Source organism: Wyeomyia smithii, chromosome 2, assembly GCF_029784165.1.
Source record: "Wyeomyia smithii strain HCP4-BCI-WySm-NY-G18 chromosome 2, ASM2978416v1, whole genome shotgun sequence".
Taxonomy (NCBI): Eukaryota; Metazoa; Arthropoda; class Insecta; order Diptera; family Culicidae; genus Wyeomyia; species Wyeomyia smithii.
Genome location: NC_073695.1, coordinates 3,647,202 through 3,662,855, shown reverse-complemented (window position 1 = coordinate 3,662,855; position 15,654 = coordinate 3,647,202). Strand labels below are relative to the sequence as shown.

General features: G+C 40.5%; 2 protein-coding genes across 2 annotated transcripts; both read left to right on the top strand.

The window, feature by feature from the left end:
- The first annotated feature begins 2,417 nt into the window (after window positions 1-2,417).
- On the top strand, window positions 2,418-4,217 carry LOC129723521 (monocarboxylate transporter 12-B). Its single transcript, XM_055677789.1, has 5 exons — window positions 2,418-2,694; window positions 2,758-2,884; window positions 2,946-3,292; window positions 3,353-3,610; window positions 3,671-4,217. Exons 1-5 carry the CDS (start codon window positions 2,623-2,625, stop codon window positions 4,154-4,156), a joined length of 1,290 nt encoding a protein of 429 aa, XP_055533764.1. The 5' UTR covers window positions 2,418-2,622; the 3' UTR covers window positions 4,157-4,217.
- A 5,088-nt stretch (window positions 4,218-9,305) lies between these two features.
- LOC129722427 (otefin-like) lies at window positions 9,306-10,886 on the top strand. Its single transcript, XM_055675872.1, has 2 exons — window positions 9,306-9,453; window positions 9,522-10,886. The coding sequence occupies exon 2, from the start codon at window positions 9,523-9,525 to the stop codon at window positions 10,732-10,734; it is 1,212 nt and encodes a 403-aa protein (XP_055531847.1). The 5' UTR covers window positions 9,306-9,453; window position 9,522; the 3' UTR covers window positions 10,735-10,886.
- Window positions 10,887-15,654: the final 4,768 nt, after the last annotated feature.

Here is a 15,654-nt window from a genome sequence, read left to right as displayed (position 1 = left end):
CGTCGTTGTATTAGCATCATGGTTCACGCGTTCGGCACCAACAGGTCGTCTGCAGCAGGTTTGATCCTGCCCATAATGCTACCTGCAACTGCAACTGGTCCACCGCTATTTCCGCTGCCATCAGGATTCTCCTCTTTGATTTTGATATCTGGGCCCATAACCTGATAATAAGGCTATTTGATTTGGCTTCTTAAGAAGACAACTATCTTCTTATATTTATTTGAACTTGAACTGAGGGCAACTACCTTCACAAGCATCTCTACTGGCGACTACCAGTAATCTGAGATTCGAATTTGAATACCCTATTTAAATCCTCCTGCCGACCCGGTTACATTAGCGATTGCTAAACTATGTTCGAAGGAATCTCCCCTCATTCTCTCTTCGAATCCGACGACGTACGAAGTTGACGCTGTACAAAACCCTGATAAGACCGGTAGTCCTCTACGGAATCGAGACAACAACGCTTCTCGCGGAGAACCTTAACGCTCTTGGAGTTTTCGAACGAAAGGTGCTGCGGACTATCTACGGTGGAGTACAGATGAACGACGGAGAATGACGACGATGCATAAACCATGAGCTGCTCGCGCTGCTTACCGAAAGTCAATAGGCTGCGGTGGGCCGGTCACGTCGTAAAGTTGCCGAACGACACCCCTGTGATATCATTCCTTTTCAACAACCCTGTCGGCTCCAGAAATAGAGGGGCGCAGCGTGCACGATGGCTCGACCAGATCGAAGGAGACCTGCGAGTGATGAGACGCCTGGGAAGGCGTAACGCAGCCCAAACCGAGCAACATGGCGTCAACTTCTTGATACAGCACGAGCCACCACGGCTCATGTCTGATTGGTAAGGTAAGGTAATTTAGTAATTTTAACAAGAGGAAGAAATAAAAAAATTTAAATTCAGCCTAAAAGGGCAAAGCAAACATTTATTCCAAATTTAGCTAAAAGTGCTTCCATACATGGATGAAACTAGGGTTTGCAATTCCGGGAACGATTTCCCGGGAATCAACTTTTCCCGGGATTCGCGGATCCCGGGAATAGAAATCTTGATTCCCGGGATCCCGGGCTTTCCGAGCCCCTCGGAAAAAATTCCCATACAATATTGCAATAAAACTAAATATCCTATCGAAACACGAAACTTACGTCGTAAAAGTGTGAAGCAACTTAAAGTGTGCATTATACAAAGCAAATATTTGCTTGAAATGACGATCAATATTTGCTTGCCGTGTAATATCAAATTATTTGCTTAAACTATTTGTCAAAAATATATGCTCTTATTCAGTAAACGAAAAATTAAGCAAATATGTCTTTTTTTGCTAGTTAGTTCACTACTATCCACTTGCTTGATTTTTTATTTTTTTTTTCGACAACAATTTTTGAAACCTGCAAATTGATAAATTAATTGCGTGGAAATTCAAAAGCTCTCAAACCTGCCTTTATCTTCACTTCTTCAACAAACTAAAAGTATTGGACACTTCAGTTTCTAATGAATTGTAGCAAGAGCTGGAATCAGTAATTTAAAAGTATTTTAAAAATCAGCCACAAGCGGTGATTCAGCGATCTTAAGCAAAGTCGAACAAAAGGAAATTACATTATTTGGTCTTGACGAAAAGTTGTCAGCGGATCTGAAGCGATTGTTCGACGGCATAAAAACTCTGAAACCTACTCTTCTGCTAACATTTGCGACAAAAATCGATCCTGAATTTCTGAATATGAACTTGATTAAGTTTTGTTTTTGATTTCGTTTTTTATGTGAATTGATAATGAAATTGTAAACGATTGTTTGATACCTTTTATTCATAAACTTTATTCGATATTTCATTTTTGCTACGAATTTTTTTCCATTCCCGGGTCCCGGGAATCCCCGGGAAATGAAATTTTTCATTCCCGTTTTCCGGGAAATCAATTCCCGGGAACATTGCAAACCCTAGATGAAACTGATTCCAAATAAAGCGCACAGCTTAGTTGAATGTTCCTCAATGAGTTCTCTGTCCATAAAGTTTATGAGAAATGATCTCAAATTATCCTAAAAAAACATATATTGTATATGATATAAGTTTTTATCCATTATACCTGTTAACACGTCCTAATACAGCCGAAAACATTTCTTTTGAAAATGTTTCAAGTGTTTCAGAGAAGTCAAGAAAAATCACCTTTTATCTGCCTATATCCAGCATCATCATCGAGGTTCAATGTTCTGTACGCAATGTATAATTTCTTTGGTCAGACAGAAGATAACGTTTTCGTTGAGTGTACACATTGCATTCCCCGTCCCAACATTTGCCCACGATACCAAACAGGACCAGGACAGAGAAGGCGCGCGCGCACTTCTCACATCTGCAATTTATATTGCATGATAAAATGTGCATCCATTCGTCCAGTAATCACGATGGTCCATGTGGAGCGCAGCGCAGCATCAGGCGTATCTGTTATCAGCGCGATATGCTACTTGTTGACTATCTGATAACATCGTGCTTGCGAAACGGATCTGCAGTCAGCTCCCGCAGGTGATTCATTCACCGCCAGTTTAACCATCGAGTTAGTTTGGTTTCGTCTTCGGGATCAGTGATAAGTGTTCGATGTTCAGCAGACTTAGCATTCAACTGGAGTGTAGTTGGCAGGATGGCCGTAAATAAGGTACCTCCAGATGGTGGTTACGGTTGGACAATAGTTGCCGGATGTGCTCTCATAAACGTATGACCACACATTATTTTGGGTCGAATATATATCTTACGCACATTTGTTTGTTTGTTCCAGATATTCAACCAATCACTTATCTCGGTGTTTGGTTTAATGTTTGGTGATTACCTGAGTTCTTTGGGAGAGAATGCCTTTGGAGCGGCTCTAGTTATGAACATCTGCAATATATCATTGAATTTTTCCGGTATTTTATTGTGACAGTTTTATGTTAGATGAATTGAAAAACTTTTGCGTTTTTTCGTTAGGATTATTCACCGGACCGATCATCAAAAAGCTGAAAGCAAGGCGAGCAACGGTTCTGGGCACTTTACTAACCGGATGTGCTTTGACGTTGTGCTCATACGCGACTGAAAGATGGCAAATCATAGTTGCGTACAGTGTAGGTTTCGGATTTGGGCTGGGTTTAATCCAGTCGGCGACTTTCGTGGCCATCAATTCGTACTTCCGAAATAATAAAGGTAAAGCAGTTGGATTTGCTCTGGCCGGAACGGGGATCGGACAAATTCTGATGCCATTGTTGGTCGATTTTTTATTGGATAACTTTAGCTTTCGTGGCGCTACACTCATCATTGGTGGATTAGCTTTCAACGGAGTAGGAACCATCGAGAATGATGAAAATTAATTACATACTCATGACTTTTATGTTTTGCAGGTTGTTGGTGCATCTTTGCTGCAACCAGTAGAGTGGCACATGAAAACTGTAGCTGATGAAGAATGGAATAGTGAAAGACAACCGCTTATAGAGAGTCGAACTCCAAACCAAACCAAAGAATCCGGATGGTCTAAGCTAGCTGCTCTAATGGATGTTGCAATTCTTAAAAGATTCTCGTTTCTTAATATGATTATTGGACTGGGTTTAGCTTATACAGCTACGAGCAGTTTTTCTTTATTTTTCCCCTACTTCCTACAAGTTTGTTGAATTGTATGGTTTCCCTCAAGACTTTAAAGTGTAACTCGGTATTTATTTCAGAAAACCGCGAATCTTGATATGCTTCAAGCGGCCAATTGTATGTCCATTCTCTCAACAACGGATCTTCTGACGAGAGTCACCGTGCCTGCTCTGGTGGACAAAATGAAGTTCTCACATCGAAACACTTTCTTGTTGGCTGGACTTTGCCTTGTCATTGCCCGATCCGTTATGGCGGAGATGCGCAGTCTGGTGGCACTAATGCTAACCTCAGCTGTTTATGGGATTTTTCGTTCGATTACAATCGTCAACCAAAATCTAACCATCTCCGAATATTGCAGCGAGAACGGGTTGGATCGAATGCTGCCAAATGCGTTGGGGTTTAATATGATAGCTAAGGGTGTTTTAGTTTTAAGTTTAGGTCAAGCTCTCGGGTGGTTTGTGGACTTCAGTGGAAGCTATGCACTGACGCTGCACGCGCAAAATTTGCTCTTAATTTCAACCTGCATTTTGTGGTTGTGTGAGATGTATATTAGGCGAAAGCAATGATAGCGAATAATAGCGTAAGAAGCATTAGTTAAATATACCTCCCTGAGATGTGACGAATTTTTAACGTTAGTTGAAATAAAATGTATGTTTGTTTTCACTGTCTGAAGAAAATTATCCCATGAAACTTAACGATTGTTATCCGAATCCCTAACAAAATCCCTAAAAATGCGGCCAATGAGTTGTCGCACTTACGCAGTATTCTTCTAGTTAATATGAAACAGCATATATAAAGTTGGAAGCAATTCTCTACTCCCCGCTTGAATCATAGTTTTTGGAAGATTTCTTAACCAGAGCTACACTGCCGCTATTCGCATAATAGCCCTATGTAAAAGTTGCGAGTCCTATGTAAATTTTGCGAAAATGGGTCCATTTTAGCCGAGATATTGGCATGTTTTTCAAGAACAGCCATTAAAAAAGTAAGGTTTGATTCCCACAACCTCGTTTTTAATGGCTACTCATGTAGAGCATGCCAAAATGGACCCATTGACGCAAAAAACAAGAAGACATAGGACTTTTACATAGGACTGTTATGCGATCAGCGGCAGTACATATGTATTGAGTGTGCCGTAGAGAACACGATGCTAGTTTTTTGAGTTACCGGATACCTGTTAGGCGTCGTATACAAATTACGTGTGTGGTGCTTAATCAAAAAGAAACAGTCCGTATTTGTAGTATGCACATGTGTTCTTTATTTTCTACTTTACTCTCCAGCGTTCTGGGTTGCCAGAAGAATTGTTTCTGTCAGATCACCACATCTCCTCTTGATACAAGATTAGGTTTCCTCGCATACGTAGTCTTGCTGCCAGGCTGGTCTTTGGATTACGCGCGAAGGTCTTAGTGCTTGGGGTTGGCGTGAAGTTCCGGTCGGTATTGGGGACTTGTGGGCTGGTGTAGATGTAACAACGTTGTCAGGTTGAAACGTGATGTCTTCAGATTCTGTATCGCCGTTGTAGGGCTCTGCTCTAATTATTGTGTCATCAGGAGCATCGCTTGGTGTTATTCTTTTAAGGTGTGTAGAGTTGCGGTCGAAAGCACAGCCCGAGACAGGATCTAGTATTGTTACGCGGCTTCCAGTCTTCCCGGCTACAGTATACTCAGTGCTTCCGAACGTCGTGAAAAGTTTTTCTGTGCGGAGTAAATTTTTCGCTAGGACTTTACCACCTATTTGGATTTCAGAAGGCTTCGCATGCCGCTTCATGTCCTCTCTCTCTTTCCCTCTGTACTTAAGAACCGTATCCCTATCTCCAGTACCTGTTTCCAGTGGCGGTGTTGTTTCAATGTCATTAAATGAGGGGATTTTGGAACGAATCGTCTTGCTTCGGAGTAGTTCTGTAGGGGTCTTGCCAGTTGTTGAGTGTGGGGTTGTGTTGTACATCATCAAGTATTGTAGAAGGTCCGATTTCCAATCACGATGTAGTGCGTGGCTAATTTTCAACCGCTTCAGGAAAGAACTATTTTGCCTCTCTACTTCTCCGTTGGCTTGGGGCCAGTATGGGGTTGTGTGGTTAAGCGTTATGTTCCGTGTGTAACAGTTGTTTTCAAAAACAGTGCTAACGAAATGGCGGCCGTTATCTAGCGTTATTGTCCTCGGGTACCCCTGACGGCAAAAATGGGCTCAATTCGTTTAATTGTTTCCTCGGACGTAATTTTATTCATGATGCAGATTTCCTTGTAGCGACTGAAATAGTCAACTATGACAAGAATGTATTCACCGGTCGGTAGGGGTCCAAGAAAGTCCATGGCAACATCGATCCATGGCTCACTTGGCATTTTTCTGCGTATCATAGGCTTGGGAGCTGAAGGGCGACTCACAAGCCGACATCCTTCGCAGTTCTTAACTACGCCTTTTGCATCCTTATCGATTCCTGGCCACCACACTCTGTCTCTAAGACGCAAGATCATCGAAGTCTCTCCTGGGTGACCTTCGTGGGCCAGTTGCAGCATTCTCGGGCGTAGTTGGCGTGGGATTACTAATTTACATCCTCTGATAACATATCCCTCAAGGACACTCAGTTCTTTTTGAAATGGGGCGTAGTCCTTGATGCTCGCTCGGATAGAAGTAACTCTTGATATGATTCTGTTGCTTCCCGTATCTCTGATACGTCTATCGCAACTGACTCAACTATAGCGTTAATGTACATTTTACTATCATGGTCATCTACGTCATTGTTATCATTATATGTTGACAGTCTGGACAGGGGGTCAGCAATGTTTTCCTTTCCCGGTTTGTATACGATGCGAAATTTGAATGACTGCAGCCTAAGCACCCATCTCTCGATTCGGCCAGGAGGGCGAGATGAAGGTTTGAAAATTGCTGTTAATGGTTTGTGGTCGGTCTCTAGCTCGAATTCTCGGCCAAGCAAGTAAAATTGAAATTTTTCAACGCTCCATACTATCGCCAGCGCTTCTTTCTCGGTCTGGCAGTACCGACGCTCTGCGGGGGTTAAGCTTTTGCTAGCATAGGAAATCACGATCGGATTATCGTCGGTTTCGTTTTCGAACTGTAAAAGAACAGCTCCTAGTCCTACCGGTGACGCATCCGCAACTACTCTTGTCCGACGACCGTTATCGAAAAATCCTAGCACTGGAGCTGTACAAACCGCATTCTTGAGTGCGTTGAAGGCTATCTCGTGTTTTCCAAGCCATTCAAAGTTTCTGTCTCGGGACATTAACTGTCTCAGTTCAAATGTTTTCGTAGCAAGGTCCGGAATAAAACGACCTACGTACCCTACTAATCCTAGGAAGCTTCGTATTTCTTCCGAATTTTTAGGAGATCTGAATTGTTTTACTGCTGCTAGCTTATCTTCTGTGGGCTTGACCCCTCTTTGGCTAATGTGATGACCAAGAAACTCTGTTTCAGACGTCTTGAACCTACACTTTTGAAGATTAAGAGGGATATTGTGGCTTTCGAGTGCTTTCAAAACCTGATTCAGTACGTGATTGCGTTCTTCCTCGCTTCGTCCATACGCAAAAATGTCGTCTTGATAATCGAACGAATTTTTGCATCCACACAATATTTGTTCCATGATTCTTTGGAAGTGTTCTGATGCACTGCAAATGCCAAACATCAGTCTAGTGTATCTGAACATGCCTAGGTGTGTAATGAACGTTGTTATGTATCGACTGGATTTGTGCAGTACTTGGTGATATGCGTCTTTAACATCTAGTCGTGAAAACCATTTTGCGCCATTGAGTCTTGCCAAAAGGTCGTCGAGTGTAGGAATTATATGGTATTCTCTCCTGATCGCTTCGTTGGCGCATCGCATGTCGACACATGAGCGCACCTCGCCGTTGTATTTAATAACGACAACCATTGGAGAGACCCAAAGACTGGGGTCCGTGACTCTTTCTATGATTCCCATTTTTAGTAATTTGTTCAGTTGCTCTTCTACTTTCTGCCGGAGCGCTATTGGGACACGACGGACATATTGGGCAACGGGAGTGACACTCTCATCTATGTTAACTCGTAGTTCTACCACATACATAAGACATACGTAACACTGGCGTTTTTTTCTGGTACACGTTGCCCCATAGTACTCCGTACCTCGCCCTGTCAAACTGCTCGATAAATAATGAACAAAATGAATTTTCTTTTTCTCGGCCTTATCGAGCTCCAAAGAAAATCCCATAAGGAACTGTCAAACAGTTATTTACAAAATCAATGCAGCATTTTTCGAGTAGGAACGAGACAAATGCAGGGCTGCGCAGGTACACTGCCTTCAAAAACAACTCAAACAGAGGTTCTTTTACAGAGGTTGGTACTTTCGAGTAGTTCATTTTGTACCAACTTTTTTGGAAGATTTCTTCCTGAGTGTTACGTATGTCTTATGTATGTGGTTCTACCCCTACGTTTCGGAGAATTTGTTTTAGTATAATTGTACACATGTTTATATTCAAATATGTATTATTTATTTGAAAATTTTACCTTTGATAGATGGGAACACTTGAGCGTTATTTTCTGCGACAATATTGTTGATGCTACTAGAGCTTATGACATACCTAGCTTCTTAGCCGTATCGCGCCCTAACAGGTTCTGTTTGCCTTCTTTTATTACATAAAATGTAGCTGATGTCACATTGGCTATCTTTTCACCAACTACATACTTTGATTTCTGCATTGAACGAACATATAATGTTCAACGATCTAGTCTGTGCGTAAGCCGTGAGATGCTTGTTGGTCTTTCGAATATTAGTCGCCTGAGCCTGCTTGCTTTGTAAGTAAGCCCAGGTTGTTTCACAGATTATGTTATGCTTCGGTCCGGAGTCAATCATCATTTCAATTACGACTTCGCCAACTTTAAACCAAATAAACTCATCGTGGTTGTCACTGATAGAAAAAATGAAAGGAGATGGGGTTTGGTCCACATCCTCGCTCTCTGATTGTATGGATTCCTCAATCGCAGGAACTTTTGGTCGTTTTCGTTGGAATGCATAATCGCTCGCTGAATTTGATTTACGTTTTCTTATGTCCGTTCTGCATTCTTTTGCGTAGTGGCCTTGGTAATTGCATAATCTGCATATTGCTTGCTTAGCCGGGCAGCGTTCGTCGGTTTTGTGTGCCTTACCTCCACATCTAGTACAATCATTCTTGTTGCGATTTTGTATCCATTGGTTTCTAGTTGCACTTGAAATTTTGTTGACCGATGTCATATTTGCAGTTGTATTGAAAGTGCTGTACTCCGATCGGTTCAACTCTTGCACCTGGTGTTGGACTAGCAAGTACGAATTGACGAGCTTTGTTAGCTCATCCAAGTTCATGCTCGCTTTCTCAAGAATCTTGCGGCGAAGGTCAGGAGGCGCCAGCATTACGATTTTGTCGATAACTGCCACGTCTTTGCTTTCGCTTTCAGACGAACCGAAGTGGCATTTGCTCGCTTGAACTTTTGCGCGAAGAAGAAATTTGTCAAGCGTTTCCTCTGCGTTTGGTTTCAAGGACCAAAATGAATGCCTTTCAAAGGTGTCGTGTCTTTTTGGGGTAAAATATTCGTCCAGTTTGCTAATCATAGCCTCAAAGCTATTGTCGTCTTCCGATTGAAAATTTACCATTTTCACATCACCATTTTCAAAATCACATCAATTTATTATATTCGAGCAGTTCTCTTTTGGTTCAACCCTGACTGCTCGAAATCTTGAGCAGTCGTGGTAGAACAAGACTTTTCAAAAATAATAAACCTGCCCCGCGTAACGTCATTTTAAAGCCCGCACCGATAGTTTGTGAGTCGTCGGTTACGCTGCTGTTTTTAGATTGTTTCTAACGTTTTCCTGCAATTCCGGCAGATTTCCCGGATTTTCTAACAGGTGAGAGATTACTTTTTCCCTTACTTTGTTTAGTTGCTGGAAGAAATTTCAAACTCGATTGTTTTCAGAATGAGTAAACTAGAGGACCTCACCAATGATCAGCTCCAGAAGAAGCTGCAGGAGTACGGTTTGGCAAATATGCCAGTGACTCAGACAACTCGCGCTGTTCTAATAAAAAGGCTGAAGAAAAAAATGGAAGAAACAGATTCTAAGGTACGTCGTGAAACCGTTCATGTGGTGAAATATTCCTCCGACGAGGATAGCGAAATGACGGAAGCCGGCACTGAGAAAAAAGCTCAGAAAAAAGAGCCAAACCGACGGGCAACAATCGGTGTATCGGCAGCAAAGCTGGCCAAGACTCTGCCTGTTATGCCCCAGTTGCCACCACCGAAACCCGTGGTCGATGAAACACCAATTGAACCTTCACAGAAGCGTCGCTCCGGAAGAATAACGCCAATTCAGCAAAATAACAAAGATACCGCGGCGGCTATCCCGAAAGAACCAATGATTGTCGAGAATTCCGATGACGACGAAGATCTGCCCTTGACTCAGCTGAGCAGACGTGACCGCAGTTCAAAAAGCCCTTCCCTAAGCCGGGGTGAAACAGTTACCACATCCTACGTTCATCAAGTTGAAATTGCTTTGAAACCTCCGATTCCTGAAGTAATGGAAATCGATTTAACGGAGTCGGTCGATGATGTACAGGAGGAGGAAATGCCGGAACCGGAGCCGTACGTGCGTCCTGTGCTGACACCTTCTCGCGAAACCCGTTTCATTGGTGGTAATGCCACAACGACCAGTAAAAGAACCACAATCGCCGGAACGCCAGGACTCTCCCTGAATCGTCCACTACCAGAATTATCAACCTCGTTCGGGCGCCCTTCGATGGCTACGTCATACAATTACAATTCAACCGTTCGTGAGGAACGTAAGCTTGATCCTACCGATTCCCCGTATTTGAGTGAATTCACCAAGCGTTTGTCCCGGTTGAAAGCCGAAACCGCACAGGTTAATGCATCTCGTGAACAGCCCATGCGACGCACCATTGCACCAAGTTATGTGTCTGCAGCGCGTAGCGATGGTTCCAGCGATTACGCTCGACTGTCCACGATACGCGGGCGGTATGACGCTAAGAGCGCCAGCGGCAAGGGAGGCGAAATACGAGCATCACTACGACAGGTCATTTTGTCTCTCGACCAGAAATATCCAATCAAGCGAATCTTCTACCTGCTGGTGGTGGCAATGATTGTCATATTTTTGTTTGTGTTTTTCTTTCTGTAGGGCGATCGATGAGAGACCGCGAATGCCGAGAAACAATACCTATGTGGCATTTACTCGCGTGATCATATTGTAATATGATATTGTTTGCTTATTGTTCTTATACCTGCTACTCTCTCGAATAAAAAATGTAATCCATTTTCAAACCAGAATAATATGGTTGTTAGCTGTTATTAAATGAGAAAGATAATTCATCGCGGAAGGTTATCGTTCTGCATTTTTGCCGTTTTTCTGTTATCCGTGTGGACTGCCAGTTTTTTAATTGATTCAGTCACATTGTTTCTATTGTGTACTCACCAGCTTTGCCTAGATGCTTATTATTATTATTTAAACAAAAACCAGACAGTTTTTATTCATCAGCACATATGCAGATGAATATTGAGGAAAAAAATACAAGGTTGAATATCCCCATACGTTTTTCATACGACTGTTTTTTCTTCTCTAACGCAGACATCAAACAGGTAGTGGCTCCTTGTGGTAGCTAAGTGTATAATGCTTGTATCGTATTTAGAACCATAAATTTCCTCCATCTTTCAGAGAGGAATAATTGAGTGTATGCGCCTCCTAAATCCAAGGCCAAAACACTTTACAACTTGCTAAACCTGCTAATAAATCTTGGACTGTGGGTAGTGGATAAGTATTTGGTATAATAAAACTGTTTATAAAAACTTTTACAGTCAATTACATGACGTATCTCATGTTTTTTCTTCATAACTACGATAATTGGAGATGGCCACTCGCTTGTGTTAATCAGCGTTATTACCTTTTTTTGTTTATTTTTCAAGTTAGCATTCAACTCCAATCTTTCGCCAATCACTCGTAATTTCTTCCAACTTCCATCTTGTGGGCGGTACGGCTGACTAACAAATTTGAGTGTTCCCATACATCTTCTTTACGATTGGCTCTTTTCCCTAACACAGACATCAAACCTTCACCGACGTATGATTTTTTTCTCCTAGCGTTTTCTGTTGTAACTTTTTATCACAAATCCTTTTCAACTTTATGTGGTTCAACGTAAGTACTTACGAATATATATAATACAGGACATAACACTGATCGTTCTTACAAGGGAAAAATTACCTTTTTACCGAAATTCTATAAATTCGCAAACACAAAAAATGCTTTGCTTAGGCAAATATTTATTTTTACTTGGGTTTGCAGTCACTCAGAGCTAGAAAATTTTAAATACTAAAACCAAAATCATTACTAGCTGTAAGAAACTTATTCACTTTTTTACTCAATTGCATTCTTTAATTTTCGTGATAAAACTCTTCTTGATTTTTCGCTGTCGCTGTCATATGATTTTCAAAGACCTTTGTTCTAACGAGCAAAATTAGAACCGGTTTCCCTTTGGAACCAACGGCTTTATGCTGAGAAATTTCACATCTCAGAAGAATTAGATTTATAATGGTGCTTATTACGGGAGTCACTTCAAGGTGAAATATATTTCACTCTCACGCTCACTTCACTTTTTTAGACCTATTCCCGATTCCACCTCAAGTGAGGTGACAAAGGTGCGTATTACGGGAGTCACTTCATGGTGAAATCAGAGTGAAGTGAACAAAATCCTACTACGGGACTCACGTAAGTGAGAAAAACGTCGCAAAGTGACATCTGCCGCGGAATCTGGGTTATTATGAGTGTCATATCAGTGTAGTGAGAACGGAAAAAGCGACGATTCGCATGGAATTATTTCACGACCATTTTGAACGGTGAAATGATTCCACGAAGATGCCATAAGTCTTAGAGTTGATTGATTTGTGATCTAATGGTAAATATTGGATTTATTCTTCAGTAACGAAACGAATCAGAATTTGATCCGTGCCTTAAAGCGGTCAAATTTTCATTTTTTCGCCCGATGAAAAAAATGCAAACTAGTTCAGGAAATTTTCGATACCGAAAAAAACATTTTTTTTTGATGCCGAATGTCTTAGAAATGCAGAACACGTCAAGATCTGGTGTTATCTAAAAAACGACTTTCTGGGACTTTGAGATTTTTGAGCTGGGAAACAATCTCATTTCACTTGTCCTATTCCCAATTTCACTTCACTGTCAAACTCACTCCATGGAGGTGATTTTTGTCACCTCACTTGAGGTGGAATCGGGAATAGGTCTAAAAAAGTGAAGTGAGCGTGAGAGTGAAATATATATCACCGTGAAGTGACTCCCGTAATAAGCACCTATGAGTGTCATATCAGTGAAGTGAGAACGGAAAAAGCGACGTTTCGCGTGGAATTATTTCACGGACATTTTGAACTGTGAAATGATTCCACGAAGATGCCATAAGTCTTAAAGTTGATTGATTTGTGACCTAATGGTAAATATTGGATTTACGATGGTAACGAAACGAATCAGAATTTGGTCCGTGCCTTAATGCGGTCAAATTTTAATTTTTTTGCCCGATTGAAAAAATGCAAACTAGTTCGGGAAATTTTCGATGACGGAAAAAAAAATTTTTTTTTTGATGCCGAATGTCTTAGAAATGCAGAACACTTCAAGATCTGGTGTTATCTGAAAAAACGAAAAAAAAACGACTTTCTGGGACTTAGAGATTTTTGAGCTGGGAAACAATCTCATTTCACTTGTCCTATTCCCAATTTCACTTCACTGTCAAACTCACTCCACGGAGGTGATTTTTGTCACCTCACTTGAGGTGGAATCGGGAATAGGTCTAAAAAAGTGAAGTGAGCGTGAGAGTGAAATATATATCACCGTGAAGTGACTCCCGTAATAGGCACCCTATTTACGTACGAATGTGTCAGTGCACCCGTTGAGGAAAACACAAATAAATCGCTGGAAAATTTTTCAGTTGAACACTTATTTTATGTTTTAAATTTGTGACCAGGAATCTAAAGTAGCTGGTGAACGTAATCGGCAAAATAAGGAAAAAGTGTTGAAGCAACCCTACATGGCTATACACGTTTACTAGTTTGCGCAGGTGAAAAGTCATTTTTCTCTATGAATGATACAATATGCTCGTGTAAGATATAAATATTGCATATTGTATCATTCATTAATTTAAGACTAAGTGCAAACAGAGTATCCATGTCATTCCACTTCTCGTTATCGCAGCAAGATTTAAACAGACTTCATTTCGGATTTTTTCATACAGCCTAGGCCTTCGAAAAGAATTATGTTCTCGCCTACACTCTGAAAATCCAAAATTCTCAAAGATCGTGGAGAATTTTCATTTTCAGATAATGCATAGAATTAAATTGACAACTTTCATCAAATGCTATATTTATTTTTTCCTGTATAATTCTGAACTATATTTTGAGAGCAGGTTTGAGGAAGCTTGCTTCAATTCGTAATAAAAACTTGATGGTGATTCATAAATCTAGGTCCTACGATTTCTGAAAATAAAGCTAATAAGTAGAACCGCATTAAACTAACATATATGTTTGCTGTTCTAGTGTGAAATCAGCATCATTGTTATCTATCACTGTTGCCCCATGTTCGATTATTTCAAAAAAAAAAAATAATAATAATTGCTTCTAGCCAGCATCTAAAAATTGGTTTGTGATCGAAAAAATGAGACTCATGTACTCCTGTGATAACATTCATATTATTTGCGAAAACCACGTCAAGCTTTAATTCAATGATCTTTTTTGGTTAACTCTCTGAAAACTTTCTTTTAAATTCATTTCATTCGTTATTGAAATTGGACTTACGTTGGTATACGATTTGTAATTGACTGGCCTAATATATATAAAGTAATAGTTAGTATAACAAAGGTTTCTGCACCACTAGGTGGATTAATTTGGGTTTTAGATAACTCCAGATCTTGACGTGTTCTGCATTTCTAAGACATTCGGCATAAAAAAAAATTTTTGTTTCGGTATCGAAAATTTCCTGAACTAGTTTGCATATTTTTCATCGGGCAAAAAAATGAAAAATTGACCGCTTTAAGGCACGGATCAAACTCTGATTCGCTTCGTTACTGAAGAATAAATCCAATATTTACCATTAGATCACAAATCAATCATCTTTAAGACTTATGGCAGCTCCGTGGAATCATTTCACCGTTCAAAATGGTCGTGAAATAATTCCACGCGAAACGTCGCTTTTTCCGTTCTGACTTCACTGATATGACACTCATAATAATCCAGATTCCACGGCAGATGTCACTTCGCGACGTTTTTCTCACTTACGTGAGTCTCATAATAGGATTTTGTTCACTTCACTCTGATTTCACCGTGAAGTGACTCCCGTAATAAGCACCAATTACTGACCTTTCCGACCTGCGACGTACACCCTTTTTATAATTTTCTTTTGTACCCTTGTAGCACGTTTTTCTAACACTGTACTGTACATGTGAGCCACAAGCAAATTTTTCACTTCGTTACCACTTTTAATGGATCGTTGTTCAATATTTAAGGAGTTCGGATACCGGCAATTTTAAAACTTTTCTTTCGGTTAATTCACAATTCTATTGGTATAACTTCACGTTCAATGATCGTAGATCAATTTTCTGGTAGTTAGTAGTAATAGTTACAGTTTCTTAGACTATTATTAGCCGGGTTTCGGCTGAACTAAAGAGCTGTTACTCAACAAAATGGTTTGTCGGGTAAACTTCTTATTGAAAAATTTCCAAAATAATGTAAAAGCTGCGTCGTATTCTGAGATCCACGGCTACTACGATTGCATGAAGCGTATGAACCTGGTACGCAAACAGAATAACTTGTGTGAAAATATGTTCTTGTTCTCTTAAATTGGATGAAAAGCTATTTATCGCTAGTTTTCGCTAATTCAAACCTTCATCATTTTGAAGCTTATGAATTTACCTTTAAAATAAAAACTAATTGGATAGTGCACTCTCATGGGCAACTCTAGTTTCAAGGCATAATTAACCCGGAATATGTTTATAAGACAATTTAACTTAATACACAAATCTCTAGTTATTTGGAAGTTTTTGAAATCGAT

Excerpts from the sequence above, each read along its gene's own strand:
- LOC129722427 (XM_055675872.1), top strand. The coding sequence starts at position 9,523 with ATGAGTAAACTAGAGGACCTCACCAATGATCAGCTCCAGAAGAAGCTG.
- LOC129723521 (XM_055677789.1), top strand. The coding sequence starts at position 2,623 with ATGGCCGTAAATAAGGTACCTCCAGATGGTGGTTACGGTTGGACAATA. Across the intron at positions 2,885-2,945 it reads TATATCATTGAATTTTTCCG|GATTATTCACCGGACCGATC; the intron begins GTATTTTATTGT and ends TTTTTTCGTTAG. Across the intron at positions 3,293-3,352 it reads GTGGATTAGCTTTCAACGGA|GTTGTTGGTGCATCTTTGCT; the intron begins GTAGGAACCATC and ends TATGTTTTGCAG.